Source organism: Trichosurus vulpecula, chromosome 1, assembly GCF_011100635.1.
Source record: "Trichosurus vulpecula isolate mTriVul1 chromosome 1, mTriVul1.pri, whole genome shotgun sequence".
Taxonomy (NCBI): Eukaryota; Metazoa; Chordata; class Mammalia; order Diprotodontia; family Phalangeridae; genus Trichosurus; species Trichosurus vulpecula.
The window spans coordinates 523,329,541-523,351,823 of NC_050573.1; the positions used below are offsets into that span (position 1 = coordinate 523,329,541).

Here is a 22,283-nt window from a genome sequence, read left to right on the forward strand (position 1 = left end):
TTAGGAGGATCCTTGAGCATCAGAAACAACAAACTTCATCCCCCTTAAGTTCACCTTATTTCAGTAAATTAGTGGGCATTGGTTCCTGTGAAGCTTTGGCAATTGTGTGAGTGAAACAAGTCCATAGAGTGACTTAGATTGTAAAGTCCACAATGCCTAAGGGAGCATGCCTTATACTTTCTCTCCCCAGCACCTAGCAAAGTGCCCGGTATACAGTGGTGCTCAGGAAGTGTGTGTCAGTGGCATCAATGTCTGTACTTTCAGAAGCTGCTTCCCGTCTTGGCGATGAGAGGAATCATCCCTAACATGCAGACATTTTGTAACTTGGCTATAGGCTGCCTCGAGAAAAAATATGCAATACAGCTGCTCTCAGACATGAAGGTAAGCAGGCTTCCATGATGACTTTTTAACAATGTTACTAAGGTGTCTGATTTAGAAAGAGTGGTTAACAGCTTTCCTTTCAGTTTTCATGTAGTGAAAACGTAGTGGTCAGCACTGGAAAGAAGGCTGCTCAGTTCTTCCTTCTGGACATTTACATTCTCTGATAGTTTTGATAAACGCAGAGAAGCTCATTCTAGGAAAATACCTTTGCAAACCCTTAAAGTGCCCTATTTGTGAAATGGTAGTAATGTTAGTGTAGCAATGAAATTGGAAGGATATGGCATAATAAATAGAGGACTGTCCTTGGTGCCAGGAAGGCGTGGTTGCAAGTCTCGCCTCCGATATGTACTGATCATGTGATCTCAGGCAAGTCACTTCACCTCTCTCTGCTCTAGGTAACCCTCTAAGACAGGTGTTCTTCACCTTTTTTCATATCATAACCCCCTTTGGCAATTTGCTGAAGTCTGTGAACCGCTTCTGAGAATAATGCTTTTAAATGTATAAAATAAAATTTATAGGATTACAAAGTAAACCACTTATGTTGAAATAAAAATGTGTAATTTTTTCCCCCTGAAATCTATCCACAGACCTCTTGCAAGTCTGTAGACTCCAGGTTAAAAACCTCTGCTCTGACAAGATGTAAGGAAGGTGCTACCCTGAATTGGGATTTTGTCATATAAACGTTCCTTAAATCGGGGCAGCTAGGTGGTGCAGTGAGTAGAGCACCAGCCCTGGAGTCAGGAGGACCTGAGTTCAAATTTGGCCTCAGATACTTGACACACTTACTAGCTGTGTGACCTTGGGCAAGTCACCTAACCCCAATTGACCTGCCTTCCCCCTTGCAAAAAAAAAAAAAGTTCCTTAAATCAGTGAATTCACAAGTCTAGTTCCTATTGTATGAAATTATAAAATTGTAACTTATATTATTTCAGGGTGAGATTATAAATAGATCATAAGAGCATAAATTTAAAGCTCGAAGAGACTTTGGAGACTATCTGATCCAACCCCCTCATTTTACAGACAAGGAAACCTGAAGACCTTGTCCAAAATCATACAGCTGGTGAAGTGGCCTAGCTCACCTTTATATCCCAGGTCCTCTGATTCTAAATCCAGCACACTTCAACTGTACCAAGTTGTCTCTCCATTGCTTTATGGAGTGGTGAGCGTGAAAGTTTCCAGTTTAGAAAGAGTAGTCTCTCATTTGTCACGCAACATTATTATTTCATGGAAGAGCTGGGATTTCATTAGTTTCTTAAACAAAGGCTTGGTCAGTTGCTTGAGGGTGAGCATTTGGAAATAAGGTTCTCACTAGGGAGGCGACGCTCTTAGAGAAAAGAAGAGGCCTTTAAGTGGATGCATCAGGCTTACAGAATACAGCCAAGTCCGGAGTCAACTCCTCTCACTCCTCCTATCACCAGCCTATTTCCTGGTCGCTGTATTGCCCTGATCTCTCACTACTCCAGACAGGCATAACCAGGAATATTTTTTCATAATATTTTATTATTTTTTTCCCAATTACATGTACAAACAAGCTAACATTTTTTTAAAATGTTCTAAATTCTCTCCCTTCCCTCCTTGAGATAATCAATTTGATAGGTTGTACATGTGCAGTCATGCAAAACATTTACATATTAGTCATGTTGTTAAAAAAAAAAAGATTCCCCCCCAAAAAAAGTGAAAAATAGTATGCTTTAATCTGCATTCAGATTCTGTCAGTTATTTCTCTGGAGGTAGATAGCGTTTTTCATGATTTGAAATTATCTTGGATCATTTTATTGCTGAGGATAGCTAAGTCATTCACAGTTGATCACGATACAACATTGCTATTATTATTTACAGTGTTCTCCTGGTTCTGCTCACTTCACTTTGCATCAGTTCATTTAAAGTCTTCCCAGGTTTTTCTGAAGTCTGCCTGCTTATCATTTCTCATAACACAATAATATTCTATTACCATCACATACCACAACTTGTTCAGTCCCTCCTCAATTGATGGACATCTCAATTTCCAATTCTTTGCCACCACAAAAAGAGCTGCTTCAAATATTTTTACACAAATCAGCCCTTTCCTCCTTTTTTGGATCTCTTTGGGGTATGTCAAGTAGTGGTATTGCTGGATCTAGGGGTGTGCACAGTTTTGTAGTCTTTCTCGCTGCTTGGCTGTGCCAGGGGCCTCAGGGCCTCACTGTTAGGCTGCATCAGGAGCCAGAGGTCACAGGGTCTAACCGGGCTCAAAGCTTGGCTGCTGGCTTGCCTGGACAGTGCCTGTGCTGGGCTCTGCTTCCTTTTTACAGTATAGGCTGACAGACTTTTTCCTGCCAACCTAAGTTGTCTTGGGCTTAAAAATTGTTTTACCCTGTTCTTTTGTTGGTTCTTCCACTCCAGAATTTATTTTGAGACACTATTTTATAGTTGTTTGGAGGTGCATTTGGAAAAGTTCTAGGGAGTTTCTTCCTTACTCTACCATCTTGGTTCTATCAGAAGCTATAACCAAGAATTTTCATGGAATTCACATTTCCCAAGAGAAAAGATACAAATCCCTTTAGTACCCATTTCATTCAAACATGCATGCACTCACACACTCTGAGCTATTTCACCATGGCTGCACTGGTGTACAAAGTCAAAAATTACCTTTTTCTCTGAAGGGCTGGTCTGTTTTGTACCTTCAGAAAATAGTCATGGGCCTACTCTAGTAGTCACTACTCCACCATGAAGAATTTCCTTCAAGTGTTCTTCACTTATAACAACATACCATCCCCTCTCTTTCCCTATGGCTGTCCTGTGTCCCCACATGCTATTGGAAAAGACATAGCTTGCCTTAACTCCCTGGGTGGCCCCATATTTATTTCAGGGAACAATAGCACAACTTGATGTCTTTGTATAAGCCTCTGACATACTGGTTTTCTCTGACCTGAGATCTCAGCAGGTTAACTTAATCCCTACTTCCTTCAAATCTAACCCTTGACCATCTAACCTATCAAAAGGCTCTACTAGCCTCACTCATCCCTGGTGGAGATTGCTTGTTTAATATCTGTGGCTGTTTCAGAGATGCAAGATGATCCCCAACACCTACATCTATAGCACCCTCATCAATATAGCTGTGAAGAAACTGGACTACACTTATCTCATAGACATTCTTCAGAACATGAAGAAGAACGCCGTCCCTGTGAATGAAGTCATAATCCGACAGCTGGAGTTTGTGGCTACATACCCTCCTACATTTGACAGGGTATGTGTCCTAGGTCTTAAAGAAAACACGTATGTCCTGGGCATGAAGTGGCAAATGCTTTTAGAGCCAGGTGCATATTAAAAAAAGGGTAGAAGATGGTAAAATCCACATTCGATTCAACCTTCTCCTGCTATATTTATCCCATATGAGGATGCCTACAGTAATATATAGTCTGATGATATCCCCTTTTTAATTTCTAAGTTAGTATCAGCCAAATTACTCTTTGTTCATAATTTTTAAATATCTCCTCTTGGCTGTGACACAAATCCTCCAATCAGAGGATTGATGGGTAGCCAAGGAAGAATCCTTTGCAAATAGAAGTTAGTATGCAGTTAAGTTTTGCATAGCTTTCTCTCTCTGTATAAAAACATATAGAGAAAGCTATCTGTATCTTTGATGCTAGAGCAGTTTCTGATCGTTAGTGTTCTCCCAGAACTTTGAGTAGTGGTGGCCATATTTTCTAGAAATCATAGCACTGTCTGATACAGATTTAGAGATTGACTTGTTCAGCTACTGGGATTTTACAAAGTGGGGGGGCTCAATTCTAGAGTTACATATGAACCACCCAGGGTCACAGTGGTAGAGCTTATATAGAACCCAGGTCTCCCAATGCTTGCAGCCAGCTACAGAACAGGAATACTTTACCTATGCTCCTCAGAGTTTTTGACGGGTACAGTTTGGGAGGCAAACAGTAGAGGAGGCCTTTTGTCAGTGCTGCTGATAGAAGGGTTAAAGAAATTCCTCCTCCATGGCACACTTGGGGGGGGCGGGCCTCTTCCCCCCCCCCCCCCGAACTGGTTTCTTCATCAGTAAAATCAGTAGCTGTCCAACCTACATAGCAGGGTTGTAAAAGCCAGTTGAGCAATTTGTAAGCTCTAAGCACTATAGAAATACAAGCTATCATTATCGTCTAAGAATATATTTACATAGTATCCAGCCACTTGTGTAGTAGAACATTTGAGTCATGTTAAAGTTAATGCCCTCCATTGCCCATCAGAAACTCTCTGCCTTGTTTCTATTAACTGAAACTATATGTAACAAGCTTTAATGAGAGACCCTTTCTCAAGTCGCCTAAGAATTTCTCCCTCAGTATTTCATTCATGGAAGCTAGTTTATTCCTAGTCTTGAATTTCATGTAACTAGATTTTTCAATTACAGTACAAAGGAAAGAATACCTACTTGAAAAGGATCGATGGCTTTCGAGCTTACTACAAGCAGTGGCTGAAAGTGATGTCTGCAGAAGAAACTCCCCATCCCTGGCAAAAATATAGGACAAAACCTAAGAGTGACGAAGTTAGCGAGGAAGACACTAAAGCAACCAAAGACGTCGGAGGCCAGCAAGAACAGACACTATGATGATCTTCTTCAGAGAACTGACAACATAGACCAACTTTGGGACATGTTGCAATAACACAGAAATCCCAAATTGTTAGATGGTTAGTTGTCCACAAAGGAGACGTAAAGAAGTGGAAGCAACATTGGTTCAGGTGTCTGATAGTCATGGCACTTTAACCATGCCCAGTATTCATTACTGGCCAGAATATAACTGGGGTCTTAGTGCATTTTAGAATGCTTTCAATAGACTTTGTTATATACCAGCTGGTTGTACCAGCTTTTGTTTCCTGAATTACTAGCCTCACAAGGTCTTTGCCAGTTTTTGTAACAGTGCACCAAGAAAATGTCTAGAGGGTAGTCAGGATGGTGATGGGCCTCATGTTCAGATAGAGGGAGTTAGACTGTTTAACCCAGAGAACACCTGGGCAGAGGAAACCACATGATGGCAATTTCCCAAGTATTTGAAGGGATGGCATGTGGAAGAGGGATTAGATTTGTTGTTCTTGGGCCCTAAGGGACAGATCTAAAGATAATGGGTTAAAGTTGAAAAGACAATTTTAAATTTGAGGAGAAACATCAAATAATGCACAATATTTAGAAGTGGATTGGAGGCCATCAGGAAGTAGTGGGTTCTCCTTCATTGGGGGTCTTCATACACAAGCTGGCATGTTAGAGAGAATGGCTGCTCTGAGGTCCCTTCCAAGTCTGCAAATCCTGGGATGATAGCTTCATTATCTTCAAATTATAGGATATCTCTATACTGAGGTGTCTAGAATAATGTTATGCACTCTTATCTTAAGAATCAAAAGAGATGAGTTGGAATGTTGCCTTTCAATTATTAGTTCTGTGGCAAGGCCTTCCCGAATTCTTCCTATTTATATTAGAAGCCATATAGCATAGTAGGAAACTGTCCGTGGAGCTAGGCATACCCAACCTCAGGTGCCAGCTGTGCACATCAGGTACTAGATTAGAAGAGCCTCTGAAGTCCCTTCCAACTCTAGTTCTGTGAACCTGTTTACTCATCTATAAAATGGAAATATTTGCACTAGCTAACCCTACAGGGCCATGAGGAATACACAAAGTTTTATATGACTCTCTTTATGTGTATAAAAAGGGTTAATCCATATTTATGATGAGGAAAATCTCATCTATATTTTAATATTATTGTGTTGTATACAAACTACAGCATGAGTTACCAATGGTTAAAGGTTTTATTTTTAAATCACAGATAATTACAGCTGATTAACACAGTCTTTCATTTGCCACCATGCTCCAGTCACAGGTTGTAGCTTTGGAGAGCAAGAGTTATCCAGGGAAAAGTGTTCCACTTTTAACAGCTACCCATGGAGAGGAACAATAAAAATAAGCCAGAATGGAATCTGTGGGTCCATCACTTTTAAACCTGTCAACCAGAGCATCCTCGGCAGCCACAATGGGTACACTCAATGATCCGCCCCTGTAAAACAAGGCAGGAGGTAATTTACTCTGATTAATGCATCACCCATTAACCTCTTTTGTTAACCTGACCTAATGGATCTGTGGCATTAGAAGTCAGACACATCACTTTTCCATCTTATGTAAAAAGGAAGACAAAATTTAATCCTAAACAAAGCTGATTCAAGGGTCACCTAAATCGATTCTGCAGATCTCATTTTCATGGGGATTGGATTCAACCTTAAGGATTTAAAGCACTCAGACATCTTTTCACTATTATCCTAGGGTCATTTGCCCATCTCATGTGTTAAATAGAAAAATAGGGAAATGGCCACGTTAAAGGACGGAGCCAGAAGACCATAAGTGAGAACTAAAACACACAACAAATACCATTACAATCAAAATCTACATAAAAACGATAATGAACCCCAAGTGATTGTTGCTTAGTATTCTAATAATTTAACTATAGAAAATGAAATTCAAAATGGTCCTAGAAATTTAGCTCTCGGCTACACAGTAGTGCCAGCAGGAGAAAGCTTACCACTTCTAACTTGCTTTTTGGAACCCTACATATACAGTTGGTACCAAAATTGGTATCCCGAGTCTGGATGCAACGGAGGCAGCACAGATTTTCGTAGCCTTGTTTTTTCCACTTGGCAATCAGGTTCTTATCTGCGTAACCTTCTTTAATACAGTATTCGTACAATTCTGTCAGAGAGAGGAAAAAACCATTAGGTATCAGTGTCTAATATAAACTCCTCTTCACCATCATTCAATAAGGTGTTGGGGAGAGGAAGGGAAGAAGTACAGTACATTTACCAATATATTTTTGTTGCTTCATGATCAGAAAAAAAAAATTGAAACTTGCTAAGGTTTCAAGAGTGATTTAATTTATTTATTAATTATTTAATTATTTATTTACTCTTGGAGTTTAAACTTGAAGTTACGATTTCGTATACTAAGAAAAGAGTAAGACACCAAAAAGCCTATGATCTCATTCAACTGATTACCTCTACTTATGGCTTTCCTCTTATAAAAGAGGTCAAATATGTATCTTGTTTTCTGGTGATGGATCCTGAAGATGGGCCAGAGAGATTCTACTTTCCTCTTTCCTTCATGAGGCTCAGTTTCAGCTAGGGAGAGAAAGGCACAGAAGTTAGATACAGAGGTTCTGACACAATTTTCTAAGGAAAAAAAAATCTCTTAAGTTATATTTCTATCAACAGTGACCTATGGGGAAAAAGAACAAGTCAAATGACGTGAGCATAACAATTTTTTAACAGTTCACTGAATATGAATCTGCATCCTACTCTTAAAATTGCCTTTTCTTCAACAATTTTTTGTTTTACGACACCATGTATCAAGAATGGAAAGTCTGAACATTCTACACACGGGGGTATTCAAGTCATTGCTTTTTGAATAAATAAATCACGAGAAATGAACATGAAAATGTCAGCCAAGCCAGCAAGTGGAGAAAAGAAACGTGGTGCAGAACTTAACACTGAAAAACCAGGGTTGTGCTATTACAACAGAGTAAGAAAGCTGACTAACCTTGAGTTTTTAACAAAAATTTTTGGATATGCCCAGCAACCTTAACATGAACCTCTACAATGATTAAGTATCCTAAAAGTCACACCAAGGATATTTTCATGTCCCACGAAACAGTCTGTGGTAACATTCATGTAGCAAAATATGTATAAAGGACCTGTTACGTGCAAGACTGTAATGTACTCATCACTTTATACATACACAAAAAAGTCCCCTAACATACATTCTACAAGTTTCTATCCAGGTAGGAATCACTACAGTAAGAATATTTATAGGTTAACAAAGATAATATGGGAAGGATGATTAGCAAAGACAAATGAAAACAGGCAGATGTTGACCGAGGATAAAAGGAGCAGATCGAAATGTAAACCGTAACATACAGTGGTGTTTTTGTGTTTGTTGTTTTGTCCTTCATTTTCAAAGAGGACCATGACAACAGGGAATGATGACATGACTTACAGCTGACTTGGATTTGAATGAGGGAGGGCAGAGGAAGGTCACCAGCCTCACTTTGTCCTCCAGAGCCATCTGGGTCCAGTGGCCTGATGACTGGCAATGGCCCAGGATGCACTGGGAGAACCTGGTGCTTTGGGGACTTTGGGGTCTTTTCAGGTTCTCACTCTGAGTGAGGTAATGCCCCTTCAGTGAATAGGCCTCTTTATGAAGAGGGATGGCCCAGGTTGTGTCTTTCCTGTGTTTGAATAAAGATCTAAATAAGGCAGCAATTCTAATGCACCTTGTCAGTCTTCTCAAGTAAGATTCTATATAAGATTCTTCATTAAGTAATTTCATTTCCTAAATCAAGAACATGTTGTCTCTTGGTTCTTCAAGTCCAACCTCCTCACAATTAGTCCTTATATAATTACAGAAAAGACTAAAGAGTAAGATTTTTAGACTCAGAAAGGATTTTAGAGGTTGTCTGGTACAGGGGTGGGGAACCTGTGGCCCCAAAGCCATGTGTGGCCCTCTAGGTCCTCAAGTTCGGCCCTCTGACTGAATCCAAACTTCACAGTGAGAAACTTCCCCTGCAAGGGGATTTGTTCTGTGAAGTTTGGATTGGGGGCCTAGAGGGCCACATGTGGCCTTGAGGCTACGGGTTCCCTACCCCTGGTCTAGTATAACCCTCTCATTTTCCAGAGAATAAAAGATTAAACAACTTCCTTAAATGGCTTCCTTCCATTGCTTCCATTCCAAGATCTCCATTTTGGAGAGGGGACCCCATCTTAGCCACCATTCCTCCCTTGCCACCACTGTACCAGGTACCTACCTTTTAAACCCCCACCCCTTTATGTAGAGTATTCCTCCATCAGAATGTAAATTCCTTCAGGACAAAGACTTCCAACTGCACCCCCAATGCTTAGAACAGCACATAGTAAGGGCTTAATAAATGTTTGTTGACTTGTTACCACAGATATTAAGTAGTAGAGGTAGGATTAAAATTCAAGTCCTCTGGCTCCAAATTCAGTAATCCTTCCATACATCACATGGTGGGTGTCCAAAAACATCAAAGCAAAGAATGTGCGTGGGTTTGTGCCATCATTGTAATGAAGTGCCATAATTCAGATGGAATGTTCAAAAGCTATATCCAAAACAAAAACATATTCAGTTATATCACAGTTCAATACATAAACTGAAAACTGGCTCTCCTCACCTTCTCTCATCTTCTGATCCAATTCATCCAAGGTAGGTTCAATGAGCTCCCAGCCATCTGGAGGAGCTTTCCTGCTTCTTTTTACTTTAGGCATCTTCTACAAAAGACCACAAAAGAATATCAAAAATAAGTTACACAAATTGGTTCCTGATACTCAGTTCCTCAATTCCACAAAGGATAGGCTTGGCTACGTAAGCAAAAGCATCACCCAGTTTCCAAACATGTAGACAACACAAAGTGGGCTTCACACAAGCCAAACATAAATTCTGACCATCACTCAGTGTTTCAACAATTTGGCTAGCAGCTGCTGTGGGGGTGAAAGACCAACACAAGCCCAATATCAAGAACACTGCTAGCACAGGTTCTTTGATCTGCTTTACTAAGGAAAGTAACGTTAAGGGGTTAACACTCCCAGTTTAATCGAACATACAAATATCGTTCACTTTAGTTCAGGAGGAAAAACCAACCCCCTGAACTTCAGAGCAAATGCATACATCAACAGACAGACCCTGTCTGATTCAAATCTCCATGCATAGTTACCAGAGTTTAACAAAGTCCCAACATCTGGGTTTACAAGCTGGAGGGCCCAGAGTCTCCACATCAACACAACTCCAAGAGTGAGAGCCCCCCCAGGGAGAACGCTGGGTTTATATATCTTGTTCAGGGTCAAAGGTGAGTCACACATGGGACAGTGTCACAAAAATGCAACTTAAACCCACGTGGTCTAAAAGCCTCTGTCACAAACATGTCACTCAAACCCATGTAAACTAGGCTTTCCCTAAAAGCTCCTTAATTGCCAATACACTTAGAAAGTACTGAGCATTTCTACAACTAATGCAAAAATATAGGTGGCATGATGCTAAGAAGAAAGTTCTTCTCTTACTGAGTCACCTTAAGCAAGTTAACTAAACTTCCCTGGGCCTCAGCCGTAGAATGAAGAGTTTGGACTTCATGCCCTCGCCTAGGAAAGGAGATGATCACCTACATGCATACAGCACTCTCACAGCCGCCAGTCCTCCCAAGTGAAGGGCCACCTGTGCTGGTAAAATTCACCTAATCTTGAACCAGCCAGCGCTCTCCCTCTGGAACCCCACAGAGCCATTTCTTTTACGTCTCCCTCAAGTACTCGTCCATAGAAACCTGTGTAATACACTTCTCTCGTATTTGCATCTCCTCCTCCAACTATTCCGCAGATTCCACCGGGACCAGAACCGGGCTACCACCACCACCCACACGCCTCCCCTCACACCTCCCAGCGCCTAGCCCCGTGTTCTGCACAGGGTCCGAAACAAGTGCTTATGGAACTGAATCTGATTCTAGAAACAATCCCCTAAGTACAGCAAAGCAAGTCACACTGAAGAGACGAGAAGAGCCTCGCCGAGGGGCCGCACGCACAATGGTGACTGTCAAGAATCCAGGTCTCCTCCACTGCGCGTCAGAGACTTTCTGCCACCAGCGGTTAAAAGGGCGGGGGGGGGGGAGGGGGGGGGAGTCCCTTGCCGCGGACAGCTCCCCCTCCCTCGACCACCGGGGGAACGGCGGCCTGGATCCTCGGGCACTGGAAGAGAGATCACTCTCCGCCCCACTCCCGAGTCAGCCTTCGGGCCGGGAGTGGGGAAGGGGGGGCTCTTCACTAGGCTCCAAGGGGAGAGGCGGAAGCCTCTTCTCCCCTCACGGACTCCTCTCAGTCTGACGGGACGGGAGACCACAAAGACCCTCTGGGCCCCAAGGAGAGGTAAGAGAAGCAAGGGGCCATTGCCAAGGAAACCCCTGGGCCAAAACCCACCTACGGCTCCGACGACCACCACTCCGGCTTCCGTTTCCGTCCTACCGCTCCACCCCGACTTGTCGCCTGCTTACTACGTCAAGGACGAGGGCCTCCCGGCCCCTGTAATATGACGTCACCCTCCCGCCACAGGCGAAGGCCTAGCGAAGATATTGCGTCAGTTTGGTCGTCCACAGTATTGCCTGTGGAGAATTCTCATTCCCTAGTCCCGAGGGCCGGGTGGAGCTCCTTCATCGGGGAGCCTGACCTTCTCTGGGGTGTGGAGCTGGAGTCGTATCCAAGCTCCGGTGTTGGAGAGTGCCCGTGAGAGGGGTGCAGGCGGCGCCGGAGCTCCGGCAGGCACCTGGGACAGCCGCCCCTCGAGCTCTTGCACCTGGGAGAAGGGGTTCCGGGTCCTCGTGGCTGTGGCGGCGGCGGCGGCAGCGGCACGCGAGCACGGGTTGAGCCCGCGGAGGGTTCTTTCTTTCTCCTCCGGGGTGGGCTGGAGACAATCAGAGGGAGAGGGGGGAAAGGTAGGGAGGGTGGGGGGGAGGGGGGAGGAAGGAAAGAGAGAGGCGAGTTCCGGTTCCGGCGTCAGTTCGAGTTCCTGCAGCAGCTGCCGGAGCCGCGATGCCCAAAGGAGGTGAGAGGCGCGCGCGGGGCCCGGGAGGGAGGCAGGGAGGGAGGGAGCGACGGGCCCGGGGCCCGGCCGCCGCCTCGACCCGGGCCTCTTCCTCGGCCGTGCTCCATCCTGCCGGTCGGCGCCTGGCCCGGGGGGCCGTGGCCTCGAAGGAACCAGCCCGGCGCCTGTGGTGAGGCTCGGGAGACCCAGCCCAGGCCCCGCTGCCCCCTCGGAGCGAACTGGGCTTCCCGGCTGAGCTGGGGACTCGAGGGGCCGGACGGGGAGATCCCCCTCCCCCAAACCTCGGCCCCGGGGCTGCGGGGAGGTGTGGTCCCGTCCGCCTGAGACGGAGGGTGGGAAGGGAGAGTGATGGAGGATGAGGAGAGAGAGCGTGAGTCTGGGGGCCCAGCTTGGAGGTCTCGCCCCTTAGTTCCCCTCCGTTCACTCCCCACCGCGCAGGGAAGGTCTGTAGTCCACCTGGAGGGAGGCACACACGTTTGCTCTGGAGGTAGAGACTTTGCTCTCTGCTCGCCGAAGGTTTCCCAGCATCAAGTCCGCGTAGATCGCGGAGCACAACTGAAGCTGAAGATCTTTTGAGTGTGATAAAGCTTAGGGAAACTGGTTTCCCAGTTTCTGAGCCTAGAAGGAGCCAGGAGATCTTAGGAGACTGATAAAAAGGAAGAAGTAAACTGTTTTCCTATTTTAAATCTCATTTTTTTTTCTATAAAAAAAAACCGCATCCCTACCTTTTGGAGTAAATTACTGGAATCGAGTGAGTGACTTGAAATACTCTTATGACCCTTTAGGAACAGACATGAGTCATAAGCATCCTTTGAGCTGTGATTGGAAGCCATAATTAGCCCCCTTTCCAGCCATGCTGGATGTTTCTAGGCCTGGGGAAAGACTGCATCTTCCTGAATTGGTAGAAATTTCCTTCAAGATCATTTTAGTCTCCTCATTTTATAGATTATCAACCTGAGACCCAGAGAAATTTAAGTGATTTGCCCAAGGGCACATGGTTAGTAGCAGAACTCCAGCCCAGGTTTCCTGATCACATCCATGTCTTACTTTTTGATTTGTTTAGGCTAACTGCTTCTATGAAATATCTAAATGCTGTTGTAGCTAGAATTAATTCTACCTGGTTTTCTCACGCTTCATGAACCCCAATGACCTCCTGGTTCTCTGCTTCTAGAGGTGCAAAAGCTAGGTCTTTTTTTTTTTTAATCGTTTCTTCAGCTCTGCTTTATGGTAAGTTTTGGTTGAGTTTGGAAGTGAAAATTAGGAAAGATTAAAACCAAACCACCAGATGACTTGAAACTTTCTCTGTAAGAAGCTTAAAATGGTCACTAGCAGATTTGTAAACTCACGCATGCATTGTTGACATGTATTGATGCGAGAGGTAAAGAACACTAAAGCACATGAGAATTGTGCATCAGAGTAAGATGCTAGGTAGATTTTTTTTAAGAAAGTAAATCAAAGGTTAATTATTATGTATCAAATCCTGTAAGATAAGACTCTCAAAATCAGTTTTGTGAATTGTTGCTGTTGCCTGAAAAACTTCAGAGGGTAAGACAAGGTGCTTCATTTAAAGGAAGAATGAGAATCCTTTCCATACTGCACTTGAAATTCAAGTAGTCATTAAAAATGAGTGGTAGTTCCATAGAGGCACAATTATAGCACAGCACCTGCTGTCTAGGAAATCTAGGGAAAAGGAAGCAGCTTTGGGACTTTCGATTGAGTCCCCACCTGGCTCAGTAAGTGGATCTTGGAAACAATACTGTGCTTAATTAAAGAGGCTATGTTTTGTGGTAAAGCACTCACTGAAAGCTAGGAGGGCCCCAGGTTAAGTGGGTGAGAACTCATCTAAGAATCAAAGCAAACACTTCCATCCTAGTTGTAGTAAAATATGATGTGTCACCTGTTTGCCTTTAATAGAATTGACAAACCAGTATGTTAGCTTGAGCGATGTTAGACAATAAAACTGATGATATTTATACATGCTTGAATTGTCAACCAATATTTAATTCTTAGACTTTTATCAAGTTTAAGTTTAAACCTCTCGTTCGCCAAAACCACCTCATTTGGAAAGACTTCTAAAAGGCTTTTTCTGTTTTCTTCTTTATACTTTATTCCCTTTTAATCTGGAAGTATTTTTTTTTAGTATTGTTTAATGAGTATAGGAAATTCGGTGGCTCTGTTTATTTTTTTCGCTGCTGTGTTATTATTTGGGGGGTTATTTCTTTTTTTGACATTAAAGAAGCAATTTAACATTTTTCTTTTATATGAAATCAGAGCTTCTCTAGGCATTGAGAGATAGTGTCATCAAAATTAATGAACGTATCCATTCGCTTGCCACTACATATAGCATTCTAGTTTCTGTGTGTTGTTTGGTTCAGTTTCCTTTGATGGTTCCTTCCAATTTACATTGTTAGTTATTGTGTGTTCTTTTTTCTTGATTCTGCTTATTTCACTTTGCATCGTTTCACACGTTCTGGTATAGTGGATTGAGAGCTGGCCTCAAAATGAGAAGGAAGACCTGGGTTCAAGCCCTACTTCTGGCACACACAGACTGTCACCTTGGACATACCCCTTCTCCTCTGTGTGCTCTGGGCACCTCTGTAAGACTTGAAGTTGCTGAGGAGGTACTGGTCTGCCTGAGTAGAGAGGAAGGTTCTCAAAGGGAACCTCCTTGCACTCATGAAATCACAGATGTTATTTTCCAATTTTTGTATACATATGATAATTCTTTTATATTCACATACCTAATCAGTGGGCATCTACTTGGTTTCCATTTTTTGCTGCTACAGAAAGTTTGCTGCTATGACTATTTTGGTGTATGAGAAGCCTTTCTAATTTTGACCTCCTTGGACTATGTTTCTAACAGTGGAGTCTCTGGGTGAAAGAGTATGAACTTTTTAGTCACTTTCTTGGCGTGATTTCAAAACGATTAAACTTCTTCACAATACAAGTAGTATATAGCATAGATACCTTTCCATAGCCCATCCAACATAAACTATTCCCGTTTTGTCAGTTTGCTAGATGTAAACCTAAGAGTTGTTTTGGTTCACATTTTTCTTAATGATCAAGGCAATCTGTGATATGGTTATTAATAGTTTGCAATTCTTTAGAGGACTGTTTTATCTTTTCATCCACTGGGGGATGACTCTTGGTCATATATATTCGCATTAATTTCCCATATGTTGAACCCATTTAAGATATATTTGATGCACAGATTTTTTTTTCCTCATCAGCAGTTTCTCTGCTTACCCTGGTTGCATCTACTTTGTTCATTCACAAACTTGTGCTGTAATCAGAATGATCTGTTTTATCTGTTGTTATCACCCCTATTCCTTATTTGGTTCTTCTCCCTCTAGTTACACATAGCTGTGAAAAGTACCTGATCTGGCTCTCTTCTTATTTGTGATATATATAACCTTTAATGCTTAGATTACATATCCATTTCCTAGTCATTTTTAGAAAAGAATAAATAGAAATTCCAGTGGTTGCACTCAGATGACTATTTCCCTGAGTAACTGAAAGAGGGAGTGTGGTACGGTGGATAGGACTTTGGACCTAGATGGATACCTAAGATCAAATCCCATCTTAGATCCTAAAGAGCCGTGTCACCCTGGGCAACTCACTTAACCTCTCTGTGTGTCATTGTTCTCATCTATTAAATGAGGGGCTTGGACTAAATGACCTCTGGGGTCTCCTTCCAGCTCTAAATCTTTGAACCTATGAACCTAAAGAGGGTTTTGACTCTCTGTACCTCCTAAGATGAACAGCATCCCTGCCTCATTCATATGGCTGCTAATCATGTCGGTGGTAATTTCAAGAGTCTTACTCCACTATCACCTCCTTTTGAATAAACAGCTAGGTTTGTTTCTCAGATATTTGGAGGGAGTCATTAGCTTTATAGATTTTTCTTTGTCATCCAACTCAGTTTTCCAGAACTTTCAAGAGAAATGAGATAACTCTTCCTCTTCGCCCTGCTCTCCTCCTACTTTTGCAGGGGTGGGGAACCATGAGTGGGAACACCACATATATCAAGACTTTTGATATACTGATTTCTTTAGCTGAATTTTTTGCCTCCTTTTTAAAAGTCTTTATTATAATAATAGTTCTTTGAGGGGAGGTGACAGGACACAGTGAGACATATAGGTGATGTGAAAACATAATACTGAAATCAATAAAACAAATATCAGTTTAAAAAAGAAAGAAATTTAAGCTCTGTGTAGTACCAAGCCTGAAGAAGGACAGGGCGGGTGTTCTGAGCAATTAAAGATGGTCTTCCTAAAATGCACATTCCCTTGTGCAGGGAGAAAAGGAGGCCACAAAGGCCGAGCCAGGCAGTACACGAGCCCTGAAGAGATCGATGCCCAGCTTCAAGCTGAAAAACAGAAGGCAAGGGTGAGTGTTTCTATTTCTAAAATGTTTTCTTCTGTCATTAATTGGTTTGAAAAACAGGCAACCCTCTACCTATGGCATCTCAGGGTGGCATTCTCTACTCTTCTATTTATGGACTCCTTTTGTAGTACATGCAAAATAGTAGATGTTAGATGAAAAGGGTGGGTACTTTGTCCTTAAATTTTTGTTGTAAAGCCTCTTTATACTTTAAAGCCCATAGACAAAGCCGTTCCTTTTCTTCAGAAGGAAGTCAACTACACATGCCCCACAATAAAATCCATGAGTGTCACTACTCTTCTCTAGAGAAGACCCTCTGTTCTACATCTGCCTTCTGAAAGCTTGGGCTTACCAAGGGGAAATTAAATCTTGCTGATTGATTTCTTTTATTCAAGAATTAGTTCAGCACTCATCACATGCAAGGCTTTTTGCTAGCTGCTTGGGGAAAGGTTGGATTACAGAGACAGGTGGGATGGTTCATACCCTCCAGGAGATTGTAGTCTAGTTGAAAAGATACAAAAAGTAACTTGTTAAAAGCCCTATGTGATAGGTGCCAAGTGAGCTTGGCCTTGGAAAAGAGATACTCTTTTCACTCCACAGGGCGGGGCATTGTAAGCAGAAGCAACATTGTAATCAAAGGCAGAAAAGTACAAGGCGTGTTTGAGGGGTTGTAAGTATAGGTCATTTGGGTTTAAACATTTAAGGAAGTGGCAGGTAAAGTTGGACTGGTAGTGTAGAACCATATTATGAAAGGCTAAGGAATTTAGGCTTGATTCTGTAAGCAGTGGGGAGTCATGGAAGGTTTTTGACCAGTGGAATAAAAAGATCTAAGCAATATCTTGGAAAGATTAATTTGGTCATGCACAAGAGAGATTGGAGGAGAAGGCTCCGCTCTAGCTGAGAACAAGGTAACAAAAGCCTAAAGTGGCCTGGTGAGAATTAAAAGGAGGAGGGGGGATGCAAGAAACATGTAAAGGAAAAATCAGCAGGATTTGGCAACTTATTAGATGCAAGAGGGAGAAAGAGGAGTCTTCAGTGGCATTTTATCATCAAATGTTAGTATTACAGTTTGTGTTCAATTTGACTTTTAAAATATGTTCTGTAACTGCCCACTGGGACAGTATCAGGGCAGCTTCATGGGGTGCTAGCTTGATGGGGCCACAAGAAGCTTAAATAGGGCAGGGTTATCTGCCATGCTGACAGAGATCCTTTATTCATAAATTAGCCTTTTTTAGGTTTTGTGTGTCTAACTTCCATCAAGAGGTCAGTCTGCCCCCCCCCACTTCGTACAGACATAAATGATAATGCCTTACATATTATAGGACACAATCATTTTCAAAAGGTCCTTCACATATGTTATCTCATTTGATCTCCTCAACAGTCCTGTGAGGCTGGTATTATCCCCTTTGTACAGATGAGGTAACTGAAGCTCAGGGAGCCTTAATGGTTGGCCCAAGGTCACACTGGTAAGTGGCAGAGCTGAGCGCCAAACGTAGGCATTCTGACTTGTGCCCCAGTCCTCTTTCCATGGCATCATGGGATGTGATGTACCCATCCCCGTGCAAAGTGCCATGGAGAACACATAAATATAGGAAAGGCCCTTAAATGGCTTGGAATCTCACTCAGAGGTAATTAAAGTGGGTGTGGGTTTTTGTTACTGCTTTCAACCCTTTAATTTGTAAATTCCTGAAAAAGGAAGAAGAAGAACAAAGTGAAGACCTTGGCGATGGAGCAGCTGGTGACCCCAAAAAGGAAAAGAAATCCTTAGATTCAGATGAAAGTGATGAAGATGATGATGACTACCAGGTATTGTATCTTATCAGAACATAAATCACAGATCAGGATTTGCATTTTCTTCTTCTGATCACCAACAAACAGAGGAAAGGCTGACAGACAAAAACTGGAGATCATCTAGCCATGCCTCCTTCATTTTACTGTTGGGTGGACTAAGGTACAGAAGTGAAATGATGCCTTCATTCACACGGGGTGTTCATATCAGAACTAAAACCACAAACTCAGGTCTTTGGGTTCCTAAGTCTAAAATTCTTTTTTCTACCTCTGGGGGGAGTGTTGTAAAGTGTTTAAAGTCCCATTTGTAGAGGAGGGACCCAGGTTCTAATCCCACTTTGACATTCCCCATAGGAATGAGCATTTAAGTTATTTTTAAGCCCTCTGTTTCTCACCTGCACAGTGGGGGTGCTGATATTTGTACCATCTAGGGCAGTAAGTAAACGGTGAACCTGGAGGTGTTTTATAAAGGGCCTTCTCCCAGTGGCTGTCAGTCTTAGCACATCCACCACGTGACACATGTGTTCCTCACTCTGCATCCATAAAAAAAGCTCTCGTTTTAGGGCCCATCTGCCCTTTTGAGCAAGCTCAGAAATCTGATCTTGAAGCTAATCCTGTGCTGTAAAAAGCACAAAGCTTCATTTTTCTCCTGTAACCAAGCACAGTATGAATTGTGTTTATTCAGCAGGACGTGAGTCCGTTGGCCCTACATGGGAACCTGTGTGTGATAGTCGCAAAAAAGAAACAGGCACCTTTCCAGATATGTTTTTTAAAGGTTAAACTTGCCCTCAGCTTTGCCTCTCAGGAGTTGGTGCTCTGCTTAGAACACAGATTTTACAAGTGATTTGACCACCTCCCGCATGTAACTTCCCCTATTAGCTGTAGGTGGGAGTCATGAGCAACTGCTGTGTCTTGTAGAAATCATTCTCTCCTCTTCCTTCCCCCCCTTAAAATGAACCCAGCAGAGCTGCCAGGATAGTGTATCTGGGTGGGTTTAATTTTGGCTCTCCAGGATGACAAATGGAAAGATTCACTAACCTGGAACTACCTTTCTTCTGAATCCTAGCAAAAGCGCAAAGGAGTGGAAGGATTAATAGACATAGAGAATCCCAACCGAATAGGCCAGACAACCAAAAAAGTCACTCAGCTGGATCTGGATGGGCCAAAGGAGCTGTCTAGAAGAGAACGGTAACTCTTCTGCTTTGAAGACCTTCTTTGTGCATGTTTGGATGGCAGCCGTTGAGGTAGCAGTAGGGGCTTTGGTGAGGCTTCCCCTTTGCTGTCTGTCCCCCTCTCACAGAGAAGGAACTTAGGCAAAAACCCTCCTGGTACTTGTAGAAAAAGAGGATGATCTCTCTATGCAAAGTAGTACTGCTGTGTTAACTACTCATCACAGAGCGCTCAAAGGCAGATCTTGCTCTCCTTCAACTGGAAACAAAGAATAATCGCCCATGGGGATATTGTTTGAGATACTTGATAGGTTTCACCAAACCATCACATACTGGCCACCCTCAGACAACCTGCAAGGGGAGTCCCTGTGGTTAGGGGCAAACTCTCACCCTAGAACAGAAGGGTTTTTCCGTTTATGTGATAGTGATTAGACTGCGGAGATTGAATCTATGACCTAGACCTCATCAGGTTTGTGTTCTCTCCTGATAATCTACACACTAAAGACCAACTTGTACGGAACAACAGGCTGTTGTATAGAAGTACGCAGGCAAATGGCGTATTTTCTTCCTATTCTACACTTCCTCATTCTTCTTCCTCTCCTTTAATGATCGAGGTTCACTCCCCACACCCCAATTGTGTGCATTGCTTAGGCTTAGATACTTTTCTGGTGCGGGCTTTGGTCAGGACTTTATTGACTAAATGGCAAGTTTTTGGAGACTTCCTAGTTGCCATTCCACAGTTTTAAATGGATTCCCCTTACTTGTATAGGGTTTTGTTAGTCTCAGTGTTCAGCTCAAAAAATTAACTCTAGCTAGTTTATTAATGTTGTCTACATTAGAAATAGGATTGCCTTACTACAGTCTCCAGTCCTATTTAGAATCTCTTTTATTAGGTTTCTCCCCAGATTGATTTTTTTCTTATTAGCTGCCTTCCTCTTTCCTTCCCATCTTTCCCGTTATTCACCAACAGTGTACATGACAAACATTCTCTTTTTTGTTCCTCTGCACCATTGCCCAACTCTAGGGATCTCCCGCCGTTTCTCTGCCAGTTGATGTAGTGCCACATTCAGAACACGCCTGGAGAGGGCCTTGTTACTCCACTTAGTCTTTAAATTGTATCCCCTTACATTTCTATATCAGTTTGTTAAACCTGCATTTATTGTTCATCTGTTGGTTTTCCATGATGCCAAGGATGCCGCAAAACAGACTGACAAAGGTCACATCTCTTTCCCTTTTTTGTTTTAAGGCCCCCTTCCTTCAAATTTAACTTTCTCATTCTCATGTCAAACACTTAGGTTTTAAATAATTTTTTTTTACTCCAATAGAGAAGAAATAGAAAAACAGAAAGCAAAAGAACGATACATGAAAATGCATTTAGCTGGTAAAACAGAACAAGCCAAAGCAGATCTGGCCCGACTAGCCATCATTCGGAAACAGAGGGAAGAAGCAGCCAGAAAGAAGGAAGAAGAAAGGAAAGGTAGGAGGCTGTTCAGTGAGCTCTGAAATCAGAGGGCTCTGCGGCTGCTTTCTTCCGTATCCAACACATGGTGCTTTTTGTAGGAAATGACTAGGAGAAATCATTTGCCTTTCTGGCGTCTGTTCCTAGAATAGCGCACACATCACCAGTGAATGAGGCTCCTGAGTTGGATGTTGCTTTGGTTTTAGATGTCTTACGTCTGTGCCCTCCAAAAAGGGCATCCAGCCTTTGAAATCTGGTGAATGCCTCTGGAAACGTACCTACCTAGTTTCCCCTTGCCCTTGAGGAACTATACAGATCCAGACCAAAAGGCATAAGGATTCTGCAGTAGACAGATCCCAAGTGAGTCTGGGGCTTCCTTAACCTGGACTTATTCTCTTGTGGCTCAGCTGGAACCAGGGTGGGTATTGGCCCACTACCTTCCACTCAGGCAGATTTCTATAAGAGGTACAAGATATACAGGCACCCCTGGCTCAGCAGTTCCTTTGTCAAAAAACGATGGTCTTATTCAATTACAAATAAGAAAAATATGAAAGAAATATTTAGAACCCTTCACACCCCCTCACGTGATTGGCAGGAAGCTATCTGCCAATCAGGACAGTCTGAAAACAAGTCAGCGGGGCAGAATCCAGGTGACTTGCTTGTGTATATCTTAGACCCCAGGTCTTTTCTGGCATTTACATGTTATGTTTCCTTTCTTTCAGCAAAAGATGATGCAACTGTGTCAGGAAAACGAATGCAGTCGCTCTCCCTGAATAAATAAACACAGTGCATGTGGGAGGAGGAAATGCCAGGGAACTGTGCCCAGGGCCTGCCAGGACCTCTGCCGTATTGCATCCCACACTGGTGCCACCTGGAGTGTACTGTGGCATCCCCCTCCACCTGGTGGAGCCACAGACGGCGTGGATCCTCTTCATCTTGGCACAGAATTCCATTTTGGGGCAGGGGGGATGGGCAGGGGAGGGGGGCAGCTGCTATCTTTGGGGCAGAAATAATGCAGAAAAGCATTTCTGTGTGTAACAGTTTGAAAAATCTGGATGTTTTCGCTGTTTTTAGGATTCAGAACACATAGCAGGGGGGAGGGGATGTTGGGATGGGGGAGGGTAGGAAAAGCTTCAACTTGTAGATTACATGGGGTATGTCGGTTTGGGTGGGGTGGGGGTGACCCATAGAAAGATCCTAATGAAAATCCCCGGTCTGTATTGACAGGGCACTCATCTGCATGTTTTCTCATGAAATCTCTGCAGTCTGAGTGTAGTAATAAATGTCTGGGAGCCCATTCTCATGTGTGTTCTTGGAGGGGTGGCCCTCATTCATTCCATCCCTCTCTTCTGCTCTCTTCTTAGTTTTTCCCTCCCCTCTGACTAGGTCTAGTGTCCATTTTTAACCCTATCTTCCATTTAAAGAAAAACCTTCATTTATTGGTAAAGGCCCAGGCAAAACATATTCAAGAAATTAAACTTGTATATTTGGCTGATTAAAA

General features: G+C 42.9%; 3 protein-coding genes across 3 annotated transcripts in view; 2 read left to right on the forward strand and 1 right to left on the reverse strand.

Annotated features, from left to right (window-relative positions):
* PTCD1 (pentatricopeptide repeat domain 1) overlaps nucleotides 1-6,320 on the forward strand; it is an 18,563-nt gene extending 12,243 nt beyond the window's left edge. Inside the window, exons 7-9 of the mRNA XM_036741185.1 lie at nucleotides 265-381; nucleotides 3,425-3,607; nucleotides 4,766-6,320. Of these exons, the coding sequence (XP_036597080.1) occupies nucleotides 265-381; nucleotides 3,425-3,607; nucleotides 4,766-4,963 (498 nt within the window). The 3' untranslated portion in view covers nucleotides 4,964-6,320. The remainder of the gene's footprint in view (nucleotides 1-264; nucleotides 382-3,424; nucleotides 3,608-4,765) is intronic.
* Nucleotides 6,135-11,884, reverse strand: BUD31 (BUD31 homolog). The gene is made up of 5 exons (XM_036741191.1): nucleotides 11,362-11,884; nucleotides 9,576-9,672; nucleotides 7,387-7,509; nucleotides 6,918-7,084; nucleotides 6,135-6,398 (listed from the first exon to the last, which is right to left on the reverse strand). Exons 2-5 carry the CDS (start codon nucleotides 9,667-9,669, stop codon nucleotides 6,348-6,350), a joined length of 435 nt encoding a protein of 144 aa, XP_036597086.1. The 5' UTR covers nucleotides 9,670-9,672; nucleotides 11,362-11,884; the 3' UTR covers nucleotides 6,135-6,347.
* Nucleotides 11,765-22,283, forward strand: PDAP1 (PDGFA associated protein 1). The gene is made up of 6 exons (XM_036741190.1): nucleotides 11,765-11,983; nucleotides 16,281-16,372; nucleotides 18,062-18,172; nucleotides 19,221-19,342; nucleotides 20,649-20,800; nucleotides 21,505-22,283. The coding sequence occupies exons 1-6, from the start codon at nucleotides 11,971-11,973 to the stop codon at nucleotides 21,561-21,563; spliced, it is 549 nt and encodes a 182-aa protein (XP_036597085.1). The 5' UTR covers nucleotides 11,765-11,970; the 3' UTR covers nucleotides 21,564-22,283.